This window comes from Cryptotermes secundus, unplaced genomic scaffold, assembly GCF_002891405.2.
Source record: "Cryptotermes secundus unplaced genomic scaffold, Csec_1.0 scaffold238, whole genome shotgun sequence".
NCBI classification, from domain to species: Eukaryota; Metazoa; Arthropoda; class Insecta; order Blattodea; family Kalotermitidae; genus Cryptotermes; species Cryptotermes secundus.
Genome location: NW_019728500.1, coordinates 475,688 through 503,366, shown reverse-complemented (window position 1 = coordinate 503,366; position 27,679 = coordinate 475,688). Strand labels below are relative to the sequence as shown.

General features: G+C 36.7%; 2 protein-coding genes across 9 annotated transcripts in view; one reads left to right on the top strand and one right to left on the bottom strand.

Moving 5' to 3' along the window:
• Positions 1-964: 964 nt before the first annotated feature.
• Positions 965-25,076, bottom strand: LOC111865211 (centrosomal protein of 120 kDa). Of its 5 annotated transcripts, none has more exons than XM_023853068.2 (15): positions 24,902-25,076; positions 24,519-24,678; positions 23,392-23,527; positions 22,049-22,159; positions 20,810-20,983; positions 17,527-18,500; positions 14,288-14,534; positions 12,101-12,236; positions 10,553-10,656; positions 8,107-8,289; positions 6,320-6,418; positions 5,609-5,776; positions 4,741-4,901; positions 2,929-3,127; positions 965-1,253 (listed from the first exon to the last, which is right to left on the bottom strand). In XM_023853068.2, the coding sequence occupies exons 1-15, from the start codon at positions 24,951-24,953 to the stop codon at positions 1,068-1,070; spliced, it is 3,090 nt and encodes a 1,029-aa protein (XP_023708836.1). In that variant the 5' UTR covers positions 24,954-25,076; the 3' UTR covers positions 965-1,067. The 5 variants fall into 5 exon arrangements, with proteins under 5 accessions (XP_023708836.1, XP_023708839.1, XP_023708838.1 ...); XM_023853071.2 differs by having other exon boundaries at positions 24,980-25,069; XM_023853070.2 differs by lacking the exon at positions 5,609-5,776.
• Positions 25,077-25,296: 220 nt separating this feature from the next.
• Positions 25,297-27,679, top strand: part of LOC111865195 (casein kinase I) — a 154,351-nt gene continuing 151,968 nt past the window's right edge. For all 4 annotated transcript variants that reach the window (XM_023853034.2, XM_023853032.2, XM_023853033.2 and 1 more), the window contains exon 1: positions 25,297-26,018. In XM_023853034.2, coding sequence (XP_023708802.1) covers positions 25,808-26,018 — 211 coding nt within the window. In that variant the 5' untranslated portion in view covers positions 25,297-25,807. The remainder of the gene's footprint in view (positions 26,019-27,679) is intronic.

Sequence of the window (27,679 nt, the reverse complement as noted above, 5' to 3'; positions counted from 1 at the left end):
TGCAAAACACTATCAGTGGCCTTCATGGACATGTACTTAGTGGAGATAAGTTTATCTTTTAGATTGTGATGTTCAAGTGGATCAAAGGCTTGGACTTTATGAATGTTCTCCCCATAGTCTTGACCATGTGTCTGTCTTTTTGGGTTACTTAATATGCTGACTTTTTTGTGTACATATTTTCTGTCCCAGGCCAAATGATGAGGCATATGTTTATTTTACATTGTTGTGACTTATCATGAATGCTGATGAGTGGTATGCTCAGGCCATAATGGACACATTCCTTGAAGACTGCATGAACCCAGCATGCATATGGCAGTGGCATAGAAAAATATTAAAGTATTATACTTGTATAGCAGACACCAGTGACTACCACGGTGTGAGGTAAAACGGTCAGCAGCAGACACTGGTGATTGCCATGGCATTATGCAAATGGTCTGCAGCAGACATTGGTTACCACCAGTATGTGAAGCAAATGGTGTACAGCAGGCACTGGTCAATACTCTGGCATGAGGCAAAGGGTCTGCAGCATGCACCAGTGACTATCATGGCACTTAATATGGGCACAATGCTCTGTCAGTTGCATAGGATATACAGCATCATATGGCAACATAGTCATGAAGAATGAGCTGGGAAGGATGAGACATGAAGCAGTTCACAGGGACTGAGGGAACTCAGGAAAAATTAAATCAAGATAGCCACTATATAGTCTGAGATTCAAGCCTGGAACTGTATAAGGATTAATCAGGAGTCTAACTGGATATTCGGCACCAATCTAGATAGTATTTCATCTCAGGGACCTGCTAATAACTTATATGTGAAGTAGGAAGCTTCTTGCATCATAAATTCAAATAGTTTATTGTTATAAATATACATGACATACCTTTATTGTTATAAATATACATGACATACCTTAACATCACTGTTCTTGGTGGATATACAAATATTTTCTTCTTACAAAATCATATAAAAATATTCCATTATTCTATGCATGTAAATGTGCCATCCCTACAGTCAACTAACAAATCTTCTTGCTTAGTTTACAAAGAACATAAATTTAGTTCCTGTTTTCATGTTATTCCATTGGATAGAAGAGTTCTTATTTCATGGTTCAACTTCGCAATTACTGGATCCTCAAGTGAGTAGGTACCTGTGTTCAAGAGCACATCTCGCTCTTCTATCAGGGCTTTGAGTTGTAATTCATGTCCCTCCTGTTGCAAGGAGCTGGGTCTATTCAGATTAGTATTTGAACTGGGCTGAAACACAACACAGGAGTTTCTGGTATATTTATTTTGTTACTGCTTATCAGCATCTGTTATTGTGAGGTTTTGAATAAATCTGGAATATGTCTACAAATTTTAGTATAGCTCTGGCATATCTGATTTCATGAAAATTTATTCACCATTTCTTGAGCTGTCATATCCTCGGGGACAGCCTGATGGACCCAGCTGAGTAGACTTCATAATTTTACCCAGTGACAGGCAGAGCAAGCTACCAAAACGTGTTTCATAACCAAAATATGAGGTGATGGAAACAGTCCAACATATGTGTCAGATGGTTAAGGTGATGTTGCTATAATATACGAGGAGCGTTCTGTATATTATGCCTATTCGTTTAATGAAAACAACAACAGATACAGAAAGCACAATAACACAGTTAAACACAGGAAGATTTCAGCTACTTACAGTAATTTTTCCACATAATCACCACCATTCATTATGTACTTTTGCCAGTGATGAACAAGAGCCTGTATGCCGTGCTCGTAAAATTCTGTGCCAGCAGAGGCAAGCCACTTTCTTACAGCTGCAACGGCAGCATCGTTGTCTGCAAAATGTTGCCCACATAGTCCATCTTTCATAGGCCCAAAGAGATGAAAGTCTGAAGGTGCTAAATCGGGGCTATAAGGTGGATGTGGCAGGACAGTCCAGCCAAACTTTGCAATGTGCACAGTGGTTGCCAAACTGGTATGGGGTCTAGCGTTATTGTGTTGCAAGCGAAAGGTTGTCTGCTTCTCTGGCCTGACTCAGGAAATGCGGGCTTCCAGCTTAGTCAGCGTCGTCTTTTAGCGTTCAGAATTGACAGTCTCACCAGGCTCCAGGAAATCTAACAAAATCACACCCCGCCTATCCCAAAAGACCATGCAGATCACTTTCCCTGCCAATGGCTGTGTCTTGAACTTCTTTTTCGCCACTCCATGGACTGTCTTTTAGATTCTGGCTCATAGTGGTGACACCATGTCTCATCTCCGGTGACGATGCTGTCCAGAAATTTGTTGCCTTCAGCCTCAACCTGGCACAACAGGTCCTGAGAGACTTCCATTCGATGAGTTTTGTGGTCCTGTGTAAGCATCCGCAGGATAATCCAGCTTCCCCAACATCGTTTCCAATGCATTACAGTCGATATTAAGCCGTGCACACAGTTCCATGGTTGTTATCCGCTGATCTGTACGGATGAGTCAATCGAGGTGCTGTTCATTGTGAGGAGTGGCAGCTGAGCAGGGATGCCCAGGGTGTGGCTTGTCGTGCACTTCACTTTTGCCACTGTTGAAACGCACTACCCACCGCCTCACTGTGCTGACATCCACTGTATCATCTCCGACACCTTTAGCAAGTATCGATGGATGTCAATGGGTGCAATTTGTTCTGTAGTGAGAAATTCAATAACACATCTCTGTTTCGTACGCACTTCTATGTCAAACGCCATTTTGGTAGACTGCTCTGCTGTCACTATCTGTCGCACGACAACCAAACTAACAGTACATTGGCGGGAAGGTTCAGCCTTTACTACAACACCACCAACATCCAGCTCAGATGTTACATATTAACACAAAAAAATAGGAGGCATTATATATGGAGCGCCCTTTGTATATAAAGTATTTACTCTTACAGCTGAATACAGTGACATATTTCACAGTGCTAATACTTACTGTACCTTTTTTGAATGCATTGAGATAGTGTTAGAAGGACAGTGCTGTGGTGGTACATGTGGATTAAGGAATTCACTGTATTGCTGACAGGCATCTCCCAGACCACCATGTGACTTGATTGTGTTCATCTCTGTTCGTAATTGCTGGATTACTGACTGATCTTCTTTCATCTCCTTCTCGCTTTCACCCAGTAAATTCTGCAAACTGACAAGTACAAGGGAGTACACTGAATGACGTGTTACACTGCCTTGAATGAGGGTGCCATTACATCTATATTTTGTTGTAAGGATTTTCCAAACATGATAGATCTACACTGAAGGCTTAATATGCAGTAAATGTTCAGTTCAGTTCCAGTCTTAAATAATTACTGACCTGAAATAGTGTCCATGTATTAACATGGAGATAAAATATCATGTACAATTATTGACTTTTTTGGACATTATCCATCATTCAATCTTCCTACTAAAAAAAAAAAAAAGAAAAGAGTAGTGTATGTCAATTTGGTAACAACAATTCTTTAAAGATTTTGGTTTCACAATGATGTTTTCATTATGGTATACGCATGTCTTGTCACTTACTTGTACCGACTACATTACAAATCACTGAAATTTAATATTTAAAACACCTGGTTATGTTTCAGAACTTAAAATATTATCCTGGACTCAGACTGAAAACTGGTACAGACACAGAAATTATACATAGTAGTGTGGGAACATCCCACATTCACCGTAACTAGCCCTTCTCCTTACCGGCGCGCGCCGCGCTACCTCACCGGTCAAACATCTCATCAGCCACGGTCCTTTTCAGGGCCAACAAACTGTTCCGAAGAAGTGGGTTGTCATAGGAGTAATGACAAGACTACACATCAAGAGCCCCCACAGTAGCTTGGGCTACCCTTTTAACATTTATTTCAAATTCCAGCCATTCTTGATAAAAATAAATGTGTGAAATACGTGAGTGAAGTATGCCATAGATTATAATAAAAAAGCATATTGACATATCTAGAGACTAACAACTGAACACTAAATTCTGAAACAACAGAATAAGTATTGTCTATATAATACAAGTACATTTTCAATACAGAGGTTTCCTCCCGCCTTCCCCCTCCAGGTAAAGTGTAATATTAACAGAAGATGGGATCTGCCTTACCTGCCCAGAACACAGAAAAATATTCAAATCCAAAATATCACATACCACCTAAATTAAATTACTTCTTGGACCAGAGTTTGAAAGTGATTGACAGATTCTGATGTTGTGACAAAATAGAGAATGGGTTATGGTAAAATTTGTGAAAATTTTTTCCTTTCTTTAGCACAAGGCGTGTGCATTGTGGTAGATCAGAAAACAATTATATTATATCTTGTGCATTTATTTTATTTAATAATTAATGACAAATTCAAACTAATTTTCCTTCTCAATGATTATAATATGCTGACCTTTCCTTGGATGTCTTATGGAAAACTTTCATGAAATGAATGTCTCTCAATTCTGCATCTATAAACTGTGAAACTTGGAGATTTGAGGTTCTCAAAATGATGAATGTTGTGATGTTATAGGATGTGGTGCCATGTAGTGTAGTAGAGAGGTACCAACATTCAGGAGCACACTGCATGGCATCACACCCTGAAAGTCTGGGATCATCATCACAGATCAGAATTACAGGCTGTATGTTGCATCCACACAGAACAATGGACAGTATTTGGTTACAGTAACAAATATGTTGGCACCACATATCTCTAAGAGAGAAGTACTGTTCTAAATAGGTCAATTCGGTCATAAAAATTGGAGTTCCTTATGTGATTAATTTGAAAATTTACCTGATATCCTTTAGTTCTTCTTTATTATGTTTAATCTGAATTTGAACATGCTGTTGATGTTCATTTTTTATATGATTAATTTCTCTTACTGCATTAGCCCACTGTTCTTTGAAAAATGATTTGGACTTCAAGGCTGATTCCAGTTTCTCTTCACTTGATTTCTGTGCAAGCAAGAAACATCATAAACTAACATAAAGACAATGCAAAATCAGATAATTTAAAAGAAATGAATAAAAGGAAATATATTTTCAATGTCATGGTGCTGAATATCTCAGTGAATGGATAATTAACATTTCTGTTTTGGCACTCCAAGAAACGTTAACAGTCCTAAACATCTCTACAAATGCCAAATTTGTAGTCAGCATGCTTAATAGCTATTGAAAATTCTGTATGACAATGGTGCTCCATGATGATCATCTGAACTAGAAGCCATTAATTTTGTCACACATACCCCCTACACATGACAATATGTATATATCATACAACTGTCATATTATTTTACATTTCAAACACAGATGACACAGATGTTGCATGTTTTTAAAAAGATCTCTTATTATACAGTTTTTCAGCACTCCACATTGAATTCTTGTTGAAGTAATGCTGTCACCTCAGACATTTGCATGTCAGTAGGAAAGACTATATAGGATTGATTATGAGGATGAATAATGAATAATTACATGGAAAGGATGTGGAAGGAAGTGGTCATGGTCTAACTTGAGGTACTATCCTGGCATTTGCTTGAAGAGACCGAGGAAAATTACAAAACACCTTAGATGGAATAGCAGGTTCCTGGGTTGAGATTAAGTAAGTCTGTTAACATGAATATTTATATATACTTTGTTTTCATGAAAAATAATGAGGACAGTACCAGCTCCTGTAACAAGGATAAAGTTTGGTCCTTTGTGAGACAGGTGTACTTAATTTTTTCCAGATCACATTCCTGAGCTGTCACTGTTTCTCTCAGTAGAGCGTTTTCCTTCTCCATTTTAAAAATCTTCTCTTCCAGACCTTCCTTCTCCCTTTCAAGTTTTATAATCTGAATAAAAAATATAGTTAACACAAGTTAAAATCTGAGATCAGTGGTCATCAGGTCTCCATTGTAATGTTTGAAGGCCAGCTAGATAGTTACCAATCTATGAGTACATGCAGCCCCCAAACTCTTTTTTGGTTCTGACCAACATGCAGCTTCTAGATTCTTTTTAATAACAATTTTTTCACAAACAAAAACTATAACTCTTACATCAAATCACATATCTGAATGATAAAAAGACTGGAATGTAGAGTAGTATCCAACAAACATGTAATACTATTGATATTATTTACTCAATGACCAACTGGCAATAACTGTTGTGAAATCATGACCTGTCTTTCTTCATAGAACAGGACTGGAAAACATGATGTTCTGCTGGTAACTAAAAAATTCTCAGTAATACTGTTATCAGTACTAAGTATCATTATGAACACAGGTATCTATATCCAAATTATAATTTCTGGTCTCAAGGAGATTGGGGAAGACACATTTATGCACCTCTTGGTTCTGAAAATGATGGAAACCACACAAGTATTCAGATTCTATTACCTTGAGAGATAGATCATCTTCAGTTCTTCTAAATGATTTTTTCATCTCTAAAACCTTCAATTTATATTCTTGTTCTGTTATCTCCTTATATCGACTTAACTGAAACGAATTTTAAACAATTTACTTAACATTGTAATTACCATTATCTGATTGGGGATTTAAATTTAATTTTAAGTGTAAAAGTAGACAGTGGGTGTAAATATTTTACCTGATGATAGCCATAAAAAGCTGAAACATGTTGCAATTTAAAAATGTGTTTATATTTTGTTATGTACATTTATTTGAAATTAGTATTAAAATGACTATATCCAAGGCACAGTAAAACTGAAAGTATGTGCAGTTGATACTTGTTCAACTGATTAAATGATTAACTGACCCACTCACCAACCAACTGAGTTACTCTTTGTTAATGCAATATGGAGAATCAGAACTGACTGTCTGATCCTAAACCAGTTTAGCTTCAAAACATGTTACTGGACCTTTTTTTTATTGCTAGTGGGGTGGGACTAGGTCCCTTGTATTGCGGCCACTTCTGGCCTATTGTTCCAGCCCCAGATGATAGGTGAGGGTGATTGTGCAGCAATTGGTGGAATGAAGATTGGCAGGGGAAACCGAAGTACTCGGAGAAAACCTGCCCCAGCGCCACTTTGTCCACCACAAATCCCACTTGACCAGACCCGGGATCGAACCTGGGCCACAGAGGTGGGAAGCCAGCGACTAACCGCTTCAGTTATGGCGCGGCCCTTACTGGACCTTAATTCAGTGTATTATTTATTATTTTCCCCCTCTCCCTTTCAGTTCAAGTGGTCATATTGAAAGAGACTTACTTCCACACTCCGTAAGCACCTCTTCATCTCACCTGAGTTCAATGTTTGGCTCCTTGTAATTTCCTTCTTTTAACTACCCAGTAATACTGTGAAAGCAGTTTAAATCAATGAGTTTCTCATGATAAATATCCTCCACTCACTGCTCTTAGGTTGACAATTTTCCTAAATTCGCTTCCAGACACATGTTATTTCTATTTTGATCATATTTTCATTTCTCTTCATTATGTAAATAGTCAGTAAAATTTAAGAGTGATAAAATAAGTAAGAAATATTAAAAATAATCAAAGAAATTCTTGTGAGGTTTGAGGTGAAGATCATGGTCTTCTGGGATGTGACGCCATATGTTTTGGTAGATACGTACCAGATGTTTCAGAGGAACCTGCTGCCTCCATCTTGTGTGTTGAAAATGGAAGAAGCACATTTCTCTGAAACATCTGGTACTTACCTACCAAAGTACATCAAGGAAATATCTTAGCTTGTAGGTCGGGAATTTGAAATAATAAGATCAGTGAATAAGGGAGACAATCAGCTATAGAAGAAGAGCAACTAAACAAAGAAGCAGATAAGTAAGATTTGAAGTTTTTACGGCGGTGACTATGAAGAAAGCAGTCTCCTGGAAAGTGGCGCCGTGTAGATGTGGTGTTAAACGACGTTTCAGAGGAACGTATCGCCTCCATCTTCAGGGTAGAATGAAAAATTAGAAAATCCGCAAGCAAAGAAACAGTGAGAGCAGATGCAAGCAGTCTGCTTCTTCAAAGAAGCAGATAATTTGTAACGTTGATGACAGCGATGATCTTATTGATTCTTTCAAGTAAAAGATTCAACAAAATATGAAATAAAATGACAGAGAAATATGATAATGGTCAGAGAATTAAAATGTATCATGTTCAAATGGATACATTCTCTAAGAAATTTGGAAGTGGCTTAATCTTCATTTACTTCAGTCTGCTTTTCACATACTTCCTGTTCTCTTTCCACGTTTTTACAGATTTTTAGACGGAGTTCATCAGTAGTATCACTAAGTGATTGTGCTAGCCTATGACACTCTTCCACGCTGTGGTTTAGTTTTGTCTCCATTTCCACACATTTCTTCTTCCATTCTTCAGTCAATGCAGAGAGATGGGCCTGTTCTTTCTTCTTCAACTGAAACATACAATATATACAATGTTTCAGTAGTTACCTCTGTCAAGTTACTTTTGTACATTCTTTACACAGCAGGCAAAAAAGGAAGACCCACAGTGATGGTCATGACTGTCCATCCATCTACATATTTGAACACTGGAATCGCCTAACAGAATTTCACAAAATTTGAAATGAACATTTTGCCATTGGAGGTCAACCCACACTCATGCTAATTTCCTACAATCAATAACTGCAACATGGCAGATGCATGATTTTGTGAGGTAGGAGTGATGCTGGTGCCACTGTTGAAATACTGTAACTGTGGAAATGAATGCATCATACAAACAGCAGAAACTGTGATAACAGTGACCTAAGTAACTATAACAACTTTTCTTTTTAAGTTTTATGAAAAACAGGTTAGCTCAATTGGTATAGTGATGGGCTCTGGGTTGGATGGCCACGGTTTGATTCCCAGCAGGGTCAAGAGATTATTTATGCAGAATGTAAAACCAGAAACTGTCAGCTGCCTCTAATCTGTAGTTAGTTTCTCATATGATAATAACTAGTGAATCTCTTGTATCTACATCTAAAATAAATTAATTTCATGTTATCAGTACTTATATGAATTTACCAGTAAGTTAATGAAAATTTGTGTGTAGAGTTCATCCTGTTATCTAGAAACGTACAATTTTCTCTATATGCTTAATTAATTAAGCAACACACCATGACGGCACATGGGGAAATGGAGATACAGGTTCATCATTCTTGACCTCAGCACTGGATGAAAGGAACTGATCCGATTCACACTCTGGCTGATTCACCCCTGAGGAAGGAGCCCCCTGGTATCCGTTGGGTGGGCCCCAGAGCCAGTCTGGATGCTTTGGACTAGAGAAAAATGTCTTACTGCAGCTGGTGATTGAACTTCAGTCATCCAGCCCATAGACAGTTGTATGCCAACTGAGGTATTGCAGTTCCTTAGCAAATGATCTACCAGTACTTATATAATACATGGCAATGAACATATTACATTCAGAAAGCCACCAGTGATATATAATTTATGCAAAGACTTGGAGTAATATGAAAACAAACGATTTATTTATTTAATGTGGCTTCCAGAGATCTATGTACATAGATATAGAATCTGTCATCATTTATACTAGATAACAAAATAATAATAAAATATTTTATCATACAATATAAATCCAACTGGTATAAAATATGCATATGTATCTATGATAGGCCACATATAATGTATGATACATCAATAGTTGACTGTTTATCATTACAAGTAGCATAAAAACCCAATCCTCTAAAGAAACTCCAATAACATTTTTGCACTCTATGCATGTAATGCCAAACACAGAAGGTGATCGTCTAACAGTGCATGGAATTTCGAGTTACTTTATAAAATTTATACAAGAAGGTGGAGGAGCATTTCAATTAGAATTGCCAAACACAAAAAGATGCTACCAAATCTGTGTTGCCTCTATGTGAAGTATGCGCCTGCTGAACTAATGAACAAAACAAAATTCTGATGTCTTCTCTTAATGATAGTGTAAATATCCGCATGCATTACGAGGGAAATCCCTTTCCATCACTATTAATCAAAGGAATTCCAATCATAGATGAAGATGGAAACTTAATGGTTCATTCCATATATTGCCCAATCAATTATTTCATGACAAAACTAATATCATATATTCACATTCATATAAGCCAAACAAAATAAAAAACTTGGGTGAGTTTTTCAGCTTTTAAAAAATACTTAAAATCCTATTTATTGAAACATTCTTTTTATATGATAAATGAATCTGTTAGTTTTAATAAAAAAGTGGATGGTGCAAGTACTCATGTTTGGATGTCACAGCCATTCATGAGCTGTATGTAGTAGCTTGTATATTTTCTGGAATGTTGTATTTATATATCGCTTATGATTGTAACAAATGTTGGAAGTATGCTTGTAACTTGTAGATTTATTTTGTTAACTTGTATTGCCGAATGACCTGTCCAAGTGTTATTATGTAGCAAAACAGATGAAAAAAGTAAAAATACAATACAAACAGTATGTATACCAACTGTTAAAGAAAGGGGTGGGATTGAACTCTATAGAAGCATTAATGACCTTCAGATTACAATACAGAACTGTAGCTTCCTTAGGCCTTGTACCAGAAATATTGAACCATTTTAGACTTAAGCCCTTCTTACAGACATCTAAGATACACACACTGTAATTGAAATAGCACTGTTAAATAATTAAAAAATCAATAAATCAGAGGCATAATACCTTTGCTTTGAAAAGTTCTTGTTGTCTCTCCTTCCAATCTTCTAGCTCCTCTGCTATTTTGAAGGCAATATGGTCATCAAACGCAGCAGATCCAAATTTTTGTTCTAGAAACAGAGAAGAAATAAATTCACAACTGGACAATCGTAAAATAATGCAATGGAGGGTTTACATTCTTTAGCTACTCTCCATTTTAAACTGGCAAAACACATGGTTAAATTTAGTCAAGCCTCACCTTAACTAATGTCACATATAAACCTGAGCAGAAGCACTTGACTCATATATCTGCATACAGACACATGCATGATGCAAATATGACTTGAACATGTTCAAAATTTGGAATTGCTTCTGTCATCTCAAACTACAGACTAAAGTGAAGATTAATTTTTTTTTTATAATAGCTATGCTGACCTGTTACACTTTTTAACAGACGAAAGAGTAACAAGATTTACTGAGTGCAACAAGTTTAATATAACGTAAAGCCTTTACACGTTTAAGCCACTAGTGGTCATCAGAAGGCAAAGCCAACACTACGAAGGAATACGTTACATGTACGATAAACACAAGTTGTAATAAAGGGATTTCTACCATTAGAAATCAAGAGTAGACTAAAATATTAATTTATTTAAAATTAACTGCTATTATATATTATTTTTAACAACACAACATGTTTCAGCTGGTAGTGACTGAAACATGTAAAGGCTTTACTTTATATTAAACTTGTTGCACTTGATGGGCCTTGCTACTCATTCATCTGAAGATTCAGAAAGTTCTTTTTGTGGTGGCAAAGATTCATGCTGTGTCATGAAGATCCACTGTTATGCAGCGACTATACAACAGCCGTTGCTAGGTAACGGCTCCACAAACAAACGTAAAAGCAACAATTCCACAGCAGCAATTGCACTACAGTATATGAGCGGTGTTTTCTTTGTGGTCCATGCTGAGATGTTATAAACAGGACAAGTGAGGAGCCAGTTAGTGAAGAGTTAGTTGGTGAGTGAATTAGTCAGAGAACTGCAGTTCAGTTGTTGTGAGCCGTTGCTGTGAGAAGCTGATAGCTGAGGCTGGGGACAGTTCAAAAACCCAGAGGAAGGGAACATCTGCCATTGGAAGCCATTACCAGAAGTCTGGTGAAGACACAGCAGGGACTTAAGAGTGTGTTCTAGTGAACTGTAAAGTGTGTGAATTAGTGAAACGGTTATAATTACTCATAGTCACAATTCTGTAAGAGTTCAATAAATCCAATTACCAATCCAAACCCCATCTATAGTCACACTCATACACGTGACAATACTGTGGTCTTCTGGGTAGATGTAAGTGCTTAACCAGTAGTCAACAGAGATAATGGCGATTTTCCCCCAGCAATGTAAATAATATTACAGACTATCTCAGTGAGATCTCTTCCATTTATATACTTTCAAATTTTTATTTTGTTTTAGTACTTTACCACACAGATTTTTTTTTCTAGTAAGGGTTTCTCTTGATTTCTTCTGTATAAATTTGTAAGAAGTTAGGGTACATGTTGTATACTGTCTTGAACTTTAAACACACCTGCATTTGCACTAAGCAGAGCCTTGTCTTCACTCTGTCTCGGTCCAAGATCATCCAGAGACAGTCTGATACCAAGGATGCCAACTTGTTCCACTGTTTTCAGATCAATTAAAGGTGTATTATAGTGGCACTGCTTCTGTGGGTGAAAAATAATATATGACCATTTTGTTTCAATATGTTTGAGTGGCAAATTGTCATTTACAGTTTCTCTCTTGGTAACTGAAGCAAGATGGAGCAGATATGATTCATAACCCTTTCCATGCTATAGATGTACATATATGTTTTCTGAGAAGTTAGATTAAGTTATGTTAGGTTAAGTTACAGAAGTCATGTATGTTCTTTGACGTTTCTTTTTCTGAATCAACTGAAGCAACTCAGCGTGTAAAGGGTTAATCTGTCAGACAATTTTTCACTATATCAGCCTGAATGTATAGCATTGTGAGGTATAGCATCCTTGACTTATACATGTTGTAGGGTGTACAGAATGCCTGATGAGGGAGCAGTGAACGCATGTCTCATACTATAGTTCTAGTATTAGCCCTCTACAGCATGGGTACTCAGCTTCATTCTTATGTGTCACTATTCACCAGGTGAATTATTATTATTACACCTTCTTTAAACCACGTTATCACAAAGTGCACCAAATATTTAAATTACAAAAGAAAAAGTCTTACTAACTCATGGAGCTGAGCCCTTCTTGAGGAGCCGCCAATTCTGCAGCTACTCAAGAATTTCCCAGCATTTTATGGAACCTGAAGGTTCATTACCGTGTTCACAAGAGCCTTCCACTGGTCCCTTTCCTGAGCCAGATCTATCCAATCCATACCATCCCATCCTATCTCTCTTAAGATCCATTTTAATATTGTCCACCCACCTACGCCTTGGTTGTCCCTGTGGTCTTTTTCCTTCCGGCTTTCCCACCAATATCCTATACACATTCCTTGTCTCCCCCATTCGTGCTACATGACCTGCCCACCACATCCTTCTTGACTTGATCATTCTAATTATACTTGGAGAAGAGTATGCGTTATGAAGCTCCTCATTATGCAGTTTCCTCCAACTTCCTGTCACTTCATCCCTCTTCGGTCCAAATATTTTCCTTAACACCCTGTTCTCAAACACCTTCAGTCTATGTTCCTCCCTTAATGACAGAGACCAAGAAGTATTCATATTTCATTTTGGGGTCAATGATGGCATGAATACAAGTAGCACACTAATACTGTATAGTCATGTACCAACAACTTGTTTTCCCCAACTATCAGAATGTATGTGAAGGCTTCTGTCCACCAAGACTTGGAGTTTACAGCTATAACAAATAACATTATTCTTTCACTTCTTGAAAGATAAACTGTTACTTTCAGCAGACAGCCACTCCCATTTGAGCTACTGAATTAGTGGAATTTCAGTGAGAAACCTGGAATTGGGCAGTGCTTAAAGTTGGGCAGGAAGATGGAGACAATAATGATGTAAAGAAAAGCATGTAAGTAGAACGAAAATATCTCTTGTCACTTCAGGCACTGGATTTCAACTGTAGTGTAGATAAAATTATATCTTGTTTCTAAGTTTATCTAATAACACTTTATCAGTTGCAGCTGTCATTCAGATGGGCAATTGTTGAATGACAAATTGGGACGTGTGGAAGGAATTAGTCATCGCCTATTATAGGATAGTATTCCAAGATTTAACCAGTGGGACTGAAAACCTAGCAAAGCTTCAGTCAGAAGAGCAAATCTAAACACTGACAAAGAGAACCATAATTAAATCTTCCCAAATAAACCCTCCCCAAGAAAATTAACCAAATAAAACCTCCAAAATGTTGATTAATATACTCTGCATGAATACATTACTGCTTACTTCATATAATGTCCCTTTAGTTATATGATATTTCTATGATTTCCACTCCAAAAAAACCATAGGTTGTTAGTAATTAATGAACAGTAGGTTTTATATAGTCTGTGGATCTGTGAATTTAATATTACTGAACACATTTTTAACTATAAGAGAGACAAACGAGAAGGTATTTATTGCCTTCTTTTCTGTCCCTTGGATGGAAGTAAATTACACTGAAACTTTAAAATTACTGCATTGAGGTTCTGTGTAATTCTATGAGAAATTAAAAATTCTCTTACAAAAATCACATAATGCAAAAAATTCAATACTCATCAGAAAATAATGACAGTTACTTACCATCTCCTTCTCCAAGAGAGGGTCTATATTAATTGTAGCAACAGCTAACTGTTTGCTCTGACCTTCCACGGTGTTGCACATACTAATCATGGGAGGACATACTAGCAATAGATTTTTTATTTCTTTAGGGTTTGAAACAAATGTTAATTTACATTTAATGTCTTGAAGCTGAATGCCCTTGTGTGGCTCTTTAATTGCAATCTCTGGATGAGGGTTACTGATTTTCTCTGCCTTTGGATGATGAAATCTACATGAAAGAAAATATAATACCTCATTACACACGATATTTACTGAACATCTGGTAAGGGAACATATTCTGCTACCAGACTAATAAATCATTCATAACACTGATATTATGAGTATTTGCAAAAGAGAAGACAGTTTCATCTATATAAATAAAAACGTATATGTTGGTTTGTCTCTTGTCGAAAATCTCCGAAAGTTCTTCACCGATTGCTTCAAAATTTTGCAAGAACGTTGCATTCGAATACGTGCGTTTTTATATACCTATTATTTAGATGTCACGCCTGTGACAGGTAAAAACAGGTAAAAACATGCCACATCTTCAGAATCCAGGAGTCGTTTCCATAGTAATGCTAGAACACACCGTTGCATAGGTTCCGCTGCGTAACAACGGATGTAACCGGAAAGTATACTTCCATGGAAATGCAATAACAGTGGGCCATTGCATAGGAATTGAGGTTCTGTGGTGTAATGACGGATAAAACGAAACACTTCTACAAGGTGTTCTGTGCTAGCATTTCCTAAGCAACAGATGAAACTAACTCTTTGATTAGGTGTATATAGATATATATACTTAACCCATTCTGTATTACGAATACGATATTTCACTTATAAATACTGACCAAATTACTCTGAAATGTTGGTAAAAAAACGATTTTTTTGTTCCATCTCTTGCTACACATTTGAATAATTTCACCACAAAAATTGTAAATATTGAGAGACCAGAAATAAATACAAACAGAAAAAGTAAAGCTATCCCTGTAACAGGCCATGAAGGCCCATAGAGTTGTGAGACATTGAGGCTCCCCCATTTTCTTTAGCCAGCTGGCTCACAGATGGTGGTAAGTTTGTCAGCCTTATGCGCTGGTTGCCCTTTACCCCCCAGGAAGATTCCTGGCACTCATTTCTATTAGAGGCTGAGTTGACCCCTGGGCCATAGTGTGGCTGGAAGGATTAGGTGAACCAAAAAAAAAAATCCACCTCATCGGGACTTGAACCCACAACCTTCTGGCTTGTAGCATAGTGCCTCAACATAAATCCAAATAATCAATAAAATATACATATTTGGCCATTAGCCTTTATTTTCAATGGGTGCACTTATTCCAGCAGGCCAAATGTTGCACATTTCAATTCACTCTCATGTTATATATGTACAATAAAGGTGCATACATATCAGGTATTAAAGTTTTTAATCATCTTCCTCAAACAATAAAAAAGTTGGCTACTGATGAGAGAAGTTTTAAATCTGCACTGAAGAGGTTTTTATATGATAATTCTTTTTATTCCATGAATGAATATTATCAATATAATTTGTCATAAGTGTGTAAATTTGTAATGCATTTAATTCAGTTAATTTAGGTAATTTAAATTAAATTGTATTAATTTTAAGTTTTATAGCAATATTCTTTTTAAATTATGTTTATTAATTAAATTGTATTAAATTTGTTTTATTATTTAAGTTAATTGACTACTTATGCTATTTTAATTATGTAACTCATGTAATTTATTATATATATCTGGACACATCTATTATCAAAGGGACTATTTCCACATCCCAAGTTTTTTGCCTGTATGGGTATATGGAAAATAAAGGAAATGAATGAATGAATGAATGTATATATGGTTGCTGGGCTTATAGTACTGAGAAATACAAAATTTCCTCTTCCACCAAGATTAAAATTTTGCAACAAAACTTATACTACCGGGAGAATTAATATCCCCCATCCCCAGCTGACAAAGTTTAGAAGCATGTTGTATTTGAAAAACATGAGTGGAGAGATAAACATTCAAGCAGAGAGTATATATATTTTCCAAATGTGTTGAGAGCTGTTCTGAATATGTCTCTACTCTTGATGTATATTTATTGCAGGTATAAACCTACTGTTGTAAGCTAATAGCACTACAGCTACTGCACTGCTTAAAAGCCAGAGCTTATTATTCCATGTATTTTGTTAAATATATAGCCAAAACAATTTCAAAATAAAAGCTGTAGATCATAATGAGACATTTTATGCCATGTACTACTTTTTTTGTACAATGAACCATTTTTTCAGAAATTTAGTTCAAACTTTATGTAAAAATAGGTGTTGTAATAAAACAGTAAAGGTAAAGTTGTCCCTTTGCTTAAATAATTAAGCACTATGCCATAAAGGCATATGGGGGAGTGGATGTATAGATCCACATTTTCTTGACCTCAGCATTAGGTGGTGAGTGGTCAGATTCATGCCCTGGCCGCTTTACCCTCAGGGAAAGAGCCCCCGGTATCCATTGGGTACGAGGTTGGGTGGACCTCAGAGCCGGTCTGGATGATGTGGAGGAGAGAAAATTCTTGACCCAACCAGGACTAAAACTCCGACCCCTTGGCCATCCAGCCAGTAGCCAGTCACTATACCTACTAAGCTATCCTGGCTCTGTAATTGACCAGTGGGTATTATAATGAATTTCAACCAGCAACTTCTACAAAGTTTCATCATATGTCTCATAGCTGCAGAGATGAAACATGCTTGCAGACAGATGTATCTCCATTTTACATGTTGATTTTACACACTTTGTGAAAAGAACGCACAAAACAAAGTAAAGATTATATGGCTGTAGGGAAAAGTGTGCTCTTTTGCAGCCGTCTGTTTTACTATCAAAAGTTAAACATATTTTGAACACCCTTCTTATTGAATTACAACTTAATTTCTGCCTGTAGAATGTTACTATACTCGTACACTTAAATTACACATTTAATAAAAAATAAACTAAAATGCAACAATTCATTCAGAATGATGGTACCTTAATTTCAAAAGATTCTTTTGTCAAGTTATGCTTAAATTGAAGTAATGCTTACTTGGTGAACTCATCATTAAAATATTACTTTTAAGATGCTTATAGACTTTGTGAGAAACATTTCAAAATGTGTGCATAGCAAAGAATATACTGCAATTTCCACTTGTCAACTACAGTTCTTATCATTATGGATGAAAGTCATGTGTGTTAAATGAACTACATACCTGAAGTAACATCTCTTTTGTGTTATAAGTCGTTGGAAGGCAACACTCTGCACTGTGATTTCCAAATTGAATATATGGTAAGGATCATAAATTCCTTCTGGTTCTTTAGTTCTACTATCATGCAGTATATATTCTGAATTATAATTTTTGCTAATTGTCCATGAACAAGGTAATATAAATTGACTAGCAGATGCAGATATTTTATTCTGTGCTGAAGTTTGTTTACTCTCATTCAAACTTTGTGACATGTTCCCCACTTCTGATACATCTCCTGAAGCTAGCTTATGGTCAATGTTCTTATTTGTGCCTTGTTTTACAATGTCACATACTTCCACATTAGCACCATGCTGTGTCTCTGTATCCACTGTTAGTTCAGTATTATTACCACCACTGTCTTCCATATCAACAGATGGCACACTGTATATTCGCTCTGTTGGTGTATCAAGAACTGTGTAGCTAGAACTGCGAATTAATCTTGCTGGTTCATTCTGAAGATCCTCAAATTGACCTTCACCCTGGCCAATATCCTTCTGCTCCTTTCCTTGATACCTAAGCATAATTCTGATATTTATACAGGGTTGCATACCACTTGGCGATGTTGGCACTTCACCAGTTTTAGATCCTTTAAGGAAACATGGACTCTCAATCATAAGAGAATTGTCCTTATCAAGACTGCAAAAAACAGTTGTGTTTGTTTTTGGTACTAGACCTTGCATGGACATCTCTGTGAATCCAATATCATCTTGTCCAATCATTAGTTTTATTATCAATTTTGATGAAGTTGAAAAGCACTTCTGCAAGTTCTCCATCGATGAACATAATGATACTACCATTTTTTCATTTAAAGGAACAGGTTTGTACATGTCACTCATAGGTATCTTTGCTGTGTTAATAGAATACTCCATAATGCTATAATGAAAATATAATTGCTCATTTTCTGTAGCGGTTTCAACATTGTAGTTTTCTGGGAGGAGCTAGAACAAAGAATGAACATGTGATATACGTTACTGGTAGGTGCTCAGTTCAAGTACCGGCCAGATACTTACAATCGTGACTGAGGTTTTTCATGGTTTTTCCTAATTTCTCCAGGAAAATGCTGGATAGCACCTTGATAAGGCCAAAATTGCTTCTCTCCAAACCCTTTCCAATTCATTATTCACTGGTCATCTTACCGTTCAACACTATACAGTCTCGAACACTGACAGCATCATAAAATAAACCACAAAAATTTTGAATTGTTTCATTTTGGTCCGTTACACTATTATACATAAAATCAATACAAAGTCCGTCGAGTGTAACAATGTTTTTTAGGTCACGGACTTTGTATTGATTTTATAAACCACAAAAATATTTATGTCCCAGTGTTCATACATCATTCAAAAATTTCTACCTATCTTCCACGAGAGGATAAATTTCAAATTAATTCTGTATCTTAGAAGATATAATAGTGGTCTTTTTATTAGTTATAACTACAGAACAATTTTCAAAGGATAATGTAAATTATCCTAACCAACACATCATACACAATAAAACAAACACATACCAAAGTATACAAAATGTTTAAAGTTGGACATGCAAAATTATCTGACAAAGAAAGAGCTTTAAACGAGGTTTACATTTGCATAACCATATTAGCTTAAAATTTTCTTATAAAAGATTGTGAAATCTATGTGTTTAAAAAATCAAGTTCAGCATAATACTTTTCACAATAATCCTCTCCTCTTATGATATAATGAAGCTTTTATTTTGATTGTAAGGGGAAATGATGATGACTTGCAAGACTTCCTTCTATTTTTTTCATTTACAGTCACTTCTCCAGGTTTGATCACCTGAATCTGTTCTGAAGATGGAAGCAGTACATTCTTAGAAAATGTTGGGAATTACATGCCAGACAAAATTATGTAACTCAGAAGACAACCTTCAAGTATAATCTTAGTGCATAGTATATAAGAAAGTGCTATCAGAAAGTTCCCAAACTGTTACTGTTGTAACTGCGTCAGTGAAAGAAGATGAGAGGGGAGGCCAAGGTCACACTTCTGCAAGCCTATTGCATCAGTCTGCCATGTAACACCGCGCTGTGAACACACATTGTTTTTACATGCGTGATTTTTCAAATTCGTGTTTAGTTTTGTCTGTGATGGATGGCAAAATTGAGCAACGTGTCAAGTTTTGCATGAAGCTTGGAAAATCTGCTACCGGAACACTTGAAATGCTTCATGAGACTTTTGGAGAACATTCTTTAAGCTGGACAGCGGTTTTTGAATGGCATTCACATTTCAAGGCCGGTTTGACTGTCAGTTGAAGATGATGAACATTCAGAGTAAACAAGTGCCAGTAAAAGACAGAAAATGTTGAAAAAATTCGAGAACTCCTCCACAAAGACCACTGCCAAACAAGCCATGAGCTTGCAGACACCATAAGGATCAGTTATGGAGTTTTCCAAGAGATCTTAAAAGAAAATTTGAACATGCACTGCAATGCCACAGAGTTTGTTCCCAAACTCTTGAAAATGATCAAAAGCAGCAGCATATAAATGTGTGTCTTGAGCTACAAGAGAAGGTTAATGAGGATCCAACTTTTATCTCTAGGATTGTAATGGGTGACGAAAGATGGATTTACAGTTATGATTGAGAAACAAAGCAACAATCATTGCAATGGAAGAGTCCAAAATCACCAGGAACGAAAAAGGCTCAGCACGTCCGGAGTTCAACAAAAAGCATGCTCATTGTTTTTTTGATGTGAAGGGGATTGTTCACCATGAATTTGTTCCTCCTAACACTACGGCCAACTCTGACTTTTACTGTGACGTTTTGAGACACTTGTGAGAAAATGTGCGACGAAAAATTCTCGAACTTTGGCACAACCACAACTGTCTCCATCATGAAAATGCGTGCGCACACACGTCCCTGAAAATCACAGAATTTGTGACTAACAACAACGTTATCATTCCCTACCCTCCCTACTCGCTGGACTTAGCCCCCTATGATTTTGCTTTGTTTCCCAAATTGAAAATGTCACTGAAGGTATGACGCTTCGACACAGTGTCCAACATCCAAAGGAAATATCAAGCGGTACTCGACAGCATTAAGGAAAATGACTTCCACAGCGCTTTTGAAGTGTGGGAAAAGTGTTTGGATCACTGTATACATTCCAAGGGGACTATTTTGAAGGAGATGGCAGCCAAAATTGAGTAAGTTAAGCCAGCATTTCTTTTTTGACCTAGTTTGGGAACTTTCCAATAGCACCTCAAAGTATTGTTAGAGTTGTACTACATATAACTCACCAAGTCCAAATTCACTGCCTGTCCCACATAGACAATGAGAAGGAAATTATCAGTGGCTGTTTCATCTGACCCAATCTGGATAATACCTTTGTCTGAATGCCACTGAGTACTAGGGTTCTGATAGGAAGGCTGGGTTTTTGGTTGCTTCTGTCGACTGCTCTTGGTCCTTATATCCTTGACAGGCAGTGAAACATAAGTTACTAAGAACGATATTAGTAATGCAGATGAACAAAAGCATCAACATCCTCTAAAATGATTCTAATGACTGATAAATTAGTCATATTTTAGTTTTACTTTTAATGCAATATAAATATACATTATTTTGGATTACAGGTTCTCACAGTGTTGACTACAAAGAGTACTATTTTCTTGGATGTGATACTGTGTAATCTGATATAAGTTCACTGATGTTTCAGAGGAACATCAGTGAACTTCTGACAACACAACATCACATCCTGGAAGAAGGCACTCTTCAAACTTATATTAGGTCAGGCAAGAAAAGTTATCACATGTGAAATATCTTTTGGCTCTGATTGGAATCTGTTTTCCTGTGTATTCATGCTATCCATCTTAACTTACAATCAGCTCTGTTTCCAAGGTAACATGTTCGAGGTTAATCATATAGGAGAAAGTAAGTGCAATATCTTTGTATTGACTTTTTTCTGAAGGTTTCAGTTATGGTTTTCAGGCATATGCCAGTTTGGCAAGGTGTCTAGTAATCCTGTTCTCAGGCAGGAACACCCAGATGACAAATATGTTTGATTCTTCAGGTATTTAATGATACCTTTTTTTTCATTGTATTAGTTATGTAGCATTAAATGGTACTATGACTGCAAAAATGATTGATGATGCAGAAGTGGTCATGATCTATTTTAAGGTAATAGCTCAGCACTTTTCTGGAAGGAGTGAAGAAAACCATGAGAGGTTAACATAGCCTGTACTGAGACTGAAACCTTGGGCCTCAAAATATCACTCTTGAGAAAGTTATGGTGAAACTAATGACTCACACAAATTGGCCATCTAATAAAGGGTTCTAAATTGTGGCAGTGGTCTGATGAAGCTCAAAGTCACCAACATTTTTCTGCATGAAAGGTGGAGAAGGTATGCAAAAAGGCGTATACTAGATCCAGACAGTTTCAGACAGAAACCCAACCTGACCACCACAATGACACAATGTACACTGATTGCTTGATGGCTTTGTGATACATTAAAAACAGAATTTATATAGATTATTGATACCTCTTCTAACATTTTTGGTGTTCCTTCAACCCTAAGGCTACAAAGAAGTTCTGGACAAGGTGGTTTTGCTCCATGTAATTTGTGCCACTCTGACCAAGATTCACCAACATCCTGAACAACACATATTTTTATACTTATTAATATGCACCTTATATTATGTTTTAAATTGATTCAGTGTTTCTTGACCTGCTAATTTACATGAACTAAAATATTCTTTTATGCTCCTCAGTGCTCCCATGAATAGAGCATGACTTCTCCATTTATGGCACACAATAATTATAGGTAATTCATAATTTATCACTGTTTCTACCATCACATGTAATTTTATATCAGTAATTTGGGGTATAAAACAAAAAAAGGATGATTTTGTACCCAGAGTTTACTTTAATCTTTACTTAACCTATACCGGTCACTGGTATGTAATAAGGAGCCGGGAACCTTTGTAAGAATTTGTAATGGCTGGCTCTTTCATACAAAGCAAACAATAAATATCAAAATGAATTATCTGTCCACAAGAGTGCTGTAGTGCAGTTTCTCATTTTCTGCTATTCTTCCTTAGTTACACAATACTAGAACTCAAATTGTAAATGAATATCTAGCAACCATGGTATAGGATCCTCCTTTGTCAGTTGAAAATCAACATGTAGCAACCATGATATAGGATCTTCTTTCATTAGTTGGTTGGAAAAATCCCCAATTAAAAACTCAAAGGTTAACAGAAGACCACCACTGAATCCTGTTCGGTGCTATTTCACTCAGATAACACCTTCACAACTCATTTTTCTAAGATACACTGACTTGTTCTATATCTGGAGGCTGTATTGCCAAATATGGATTTATGGAACAAATAAAAATAGTAATATGAATATTGTTCTTCCATCTATGCCTAGGGATTCCTAGTGGTCTCTTTCTTGGATATTTCCCTACTGTAATTTAGTATGCATTTCTTGTTGTATTTCCTGCATTAGATGTTAAATTTGTTGCCAGCGGATATATAGGGGCTCATGGCAAGAACCAAGAAAAAAAAAAACTCCTTTCATTCAAATTAATTCTTTCTAGCAGGCCATCAAACATGTCTAGAATTTAATTGTGGAGTAATGTTTAAAATCTTAGATGAGTTAAAAGTAAATGTTAATACTGATATGTGCATATAAACTTTGCACTTTATATGAATGTTGTTTCTGCTTAATACACAGCCTTTCCCAGAAGAGAACTTTTCACATCAATGTGGGTTGGAGAGGGAGGTTTGAACCCATAACCCTCATTTCCCAAACTGTGGTATTAATGTGCAAGTTACTATATACATGTTAGGTTAGTAAAACAGTATCCCATCATATAATTACAGCATAAGATTTCCCAGATGGAACGAAATGTGCCTGTCGTAAAGACATGACAAAATTTCCAATGTGATTCCTTCCTCTGTGAATGTGATTTACTGCGAAGCACTGAACTTTGATTGCAGCCCTTCCAGATCGCAATCTGTAAATATAATTCCAATGTATGTTAATGTATATATTTGAGATCTCCACTAATATTAATATTCTACTTTAATGCTCATTATGACAAGAAGGTAAAGGCTATAAATGGAAGAATCTTCATATAACAGCTATTGTGTTTTTTTGCAGACAAAGTGGTAAGAAACAAGCATTACATATAACGACAGTACAGTTCGAATGTTTATACTGTTAGAACAGAGAGCTGAAGACAATGTGACATCATTCACTTTTCATGGGCTGCAAAGAATTTGCAGGTCACTACAAAAGATGTATAGCAAGCAATGCAGAACTGGTACAAGATCAAGGCTTGTATAAAGAATGTATGTTTCATTTTTCCTGTTACATGCATTTTTCTTTTTTTTTTAATTTCATCCTTTTAGAAGACTCTTCACTGATACAGTCCATTCTTCATGGTGTGGCATCATGTGATCTGCTGTGGGCCATTGCTGTGGCAAAGGTTACTTCATTCCCAGTTAGACATATTATCAACTTATTTTCACACAGCACATTTCAATCTGAATTACTGCTTCCAAATATGTCAAAGTCAAAGTCACATTGCGACTGACAGCCACTCAGTCAGTAAGTCTTGGTGTCAAGCACCCTCCTGGGGCTCATGACCAGATATTTATTACTGTTTGGCAGTTACAGTCTTGTTTCTGTGGGCGCCCTCTCTGACGAGAGGACGGGTCTGTCTTTAGTATATGCTCCTGGTCCTTGCCAGCGCAGTATTTCTCGGGTCTGAGTCCCTTGGCACTCGAGACCATATATTACTGTCTCAACTCTGAGACTTCCCTTTTCATCACCTCCTACGACTTGCAGGGTCACGGTGGAGGTATTCGACCCCTGCCTCCACACGGGTTTTCCAAATATGATCAAATTACAACAGTAATATTCAGCATTATCTTACCTGTGGAAAACACATGTTATGACGAATTAAACTAACTTTAATATTACATACCTGCTGAATAATTTACCTTTTCAGCATTTTCTTATCCAATTCCCACATTAATTCAGAATCAAAGATCGGCTTCTCAGTTATTTGAACCACATCTGTATCCAAAATTGCCCCATTTAAGGTGGCTTCAATAAAAATTCCTTCACTTGGTGTCACATTTAAATGACCAAAGTTACGTCCTGAAAGAAAAAGAGGATCAAAGGGTGACAGAGTGATCAATTTATATACCCATCTATGGAACCTGATATCACACAACAAACGTGAAATGAGTGCACTGTGCAAAACGAAGAAAACTTAAACGTTTTGTTTGAAACGTAGTGTGTTTCTCTTCAACAATTATAACAGCCAGTACAAATGATTGTCAAATTCTGTGTGAGCAGATCTTTCATGAAAGTGGCTTGCCTTGTTTAAGACTGAGAATAACACAGATATCCTGTCCATTAATCTCTTCCATTGCTACAACAATGCGTCTGAAATTACCAGTCTAAAATGTGAAGACAGTATCATTCGCATTTAAACACTGTAAATATAAAAAACTAAAAACTATTCTCGACGTTGTCTCTCTTGTTTCCATGGTTACAATACTACATTGGGAGTCAACTTAAATGTCAATAATACGATTTGAATTTTACTTTCAAGTAATAATTTATATTATTGGCAATAAGTTTACAGAGTTTAAGCTGGAATTTAATATTTTAAAGTTTAAGCCTAGTATAATTGTGTAAAATCATACATCGGCAGGGTATTAATCGGGTTAGTAACGGAAGTAAGTTATACGCAGGCGCTGACTTTTAGCAAAGTTGTGGTTAGTTCTTGAGAAACGGTAGTATAGGAGGAATGTAGTGTTCTTTTATTTCATGATTGTATAATATTATATTATAAACGTTTGTATATTTTTTAGTCTAGACTGTATACATTGGTGTGATATTTAAAACGTACTAATCTTCGTCAAATTATCGGTGTCAAGTTGATTCACAGATTCTGGAATGTAGTCTTGTATCATTCCGCGACCTGATGGCGAGAGGAAAATGGTTAGAATGGGATGTGTTTGTGCATTGTCTTGGAGGTGAATGCCTGGATTCCTTTGGAAATACTCAGCGATGTGCGAAAAGTTAGGCTGTTTGTGTACCGTATTTATATGTGTAAAGGATGGATATTTGTTAAGGATGAATAAGTGGGAAAACCAAACAAGTGCACCGAAAAATTGCATGGCTGCTAGTATTGTCTGTAGGCCCGGGGCCTACCTGTGACAAGAGCAGCCATTTGCAGTGGTAATCCATTTAGTTTGGTTTGAGTGGTTTACACAGTATGCAGAAACGCGAAGGAAGAGATCGAGAAAGGGATAAAGATACACGAGACGAATCTTCAAAAAGGGTTTCACGTTCAAGTGCTGGAGCAAGAACTAACATGCATACAAGTCGGCACAGCGTATCCAGTAGTTCGGGGGTGTTGATGGTTGGCCCCAACTTCAGGGTTGGAAAGAAGATAGGATGTGGAAATTTTGGCGAATTGAGACTAGGTAAGAAGAAGCACACGTTTAGTTTTAATGAAGGAGTGCCTGGTTCTGAATCGGGCTTGACATCTGTACCCTCACCGCGTACGCCATGTGATTGGTGTAGACGACGCAAACTAATGTTCAGCCTAGAGAGATTGGCAGGAAATTACTTTCAGTTGTATTGTAGATATTATAAATTAAAACTATTCGTAGTGATAGAGTGAATGAAATATATTCATGTCTGTGTTGCAAATGCCTGAGTTTCATGTTGCATATCAGTTGCCTCTTCAGAAAACCATTAAACTCATTTCAGAAATATACATATGCTGTCCACAGTTCCCCAGAATTTCGATTAGTCGACAATGAAACCTTGGAAAAAAGAACCCTTTTTTGTACCTTAGATAGTCACTGGCTTCAAACCGCGGTGGCCCGGGTTCGATCCCGGGTCTGGTCAGATGGGATTTGTGGTGGACAAAGTGGCGCTAGGGCAGGTTTTCTCCGAGTACTTCGGTTTCCCCTGCCAGTCTTCATTCCACCAATTTCTCCACAATCACCCTCACCTATCATCTGGGGCTGGTGCAATAGGCCAGAAGTGGCCACAGTACAAGGGACTTAGTCCCACCTCCCGATCAATAAAAAAAAAATAAAAAATAATAGATAGTTGATCTAACCTATGATATAATGTTAGTGGTTATATGTATCGACTGCTATAGCAGATAAATAAGAAGGTATCATTGTGTTTAATTAAGAAAAGTGCTACAAAGATAGGCCAGAGAATGGAAGTATGTCACTTTAGATTCTCGCTTTTGGTAGTGAAATAGTTCCTGGTACATGCTGGTTGAGAGGTTGTGAGATGAGAAAAATCTACTATGCTGGAATTGTATTGCAGTTCCTTGGTTGTCTGGTAGCTTATAGTTTAATTAAGCAGTTCATGTTGGTAATGGAGAGAATTTGTTTTCTATTAGGAACAAAATTTGTTAGTGTTAATGGAATTTCAGACTCAGAGTGTTAATGAATTTGTATTATTTGCCTGTAATTTAGTAATAGAATTTTTAGTGTTCCTTGATTTTTATTTTCCTCTGATGCAATTGACAATGGGTATTACTTGGCTATAGAGTAGGAAGTATTGTGAAGCAGCTTTCTGGTCAGGCGTTTCATACCAGAGAGGCAGGGTGAATATCGAAATTGGTTGTGTTGGAAGAACTGCAACTGTGTCTGCATGAAAATGTTATCAGTACTGTGATTGCTATGGCATATTTGAAATAAGATTGTGTTAGAACAAACTGAGAAGTCATGGTGGAGAGCCGGTTGTATTTTAATTTAATATTATTTGTTCATGCATGTTCTTTATTATTGTAGTGTGAAAAGGAACCATTGTTGTTAGGGAGAGTTGGGTTTGTGGAATGTTGCAAGAGTGTTATGTTCGCAAGTTTAAGTGCCATTTATAAGAGCAGAATTTGCAGGATTGCAGGTAGTTAGTAACTTAGAGAGAGAGAGAGAGAGAACCAAATAGCATTATGTAGATTATATCCAGGTAAATAACAATGCTACAAGCCGGAAGGTCGCAGGTTCAAGTCCCGATGAGGTCATCGTATTTTTCCCAGTTGACCTAATCCTTCCAGCTGCACTAGACCCTGAGGTTTACTCAGCCTCTAACAGAAATGAGTATGTACCAGGAATTAATG

What these genes read in the sequence shown, in the direction of transcription:
- LOC111865211 (XM_023853068.2), bottom strand. Translation starts at nt 24,953, where the DNA reads ATGGAAGAGATTAATGGACAGGATATCTGTGTTATTCTCAGTCTTAAA. An exon ending in CATCTGGGAAATCTTATGCT is followed by an intron (nt 22,160 to 23,391) that starts GTAATTATATGA and finishes TGTGTTGTTCAG; the next exon opens with GATGTTGGTGAATCTTGGTC. An exon ending in TCTGCTTAGTGCAAATGCAG is followed by an intron (nt 10,657 to 12,100) that starts GTGTGTTTAAAG and finishes CTCTGTTTCTAG; the next exon opens with AACAAAAATTTGGATCTGCT.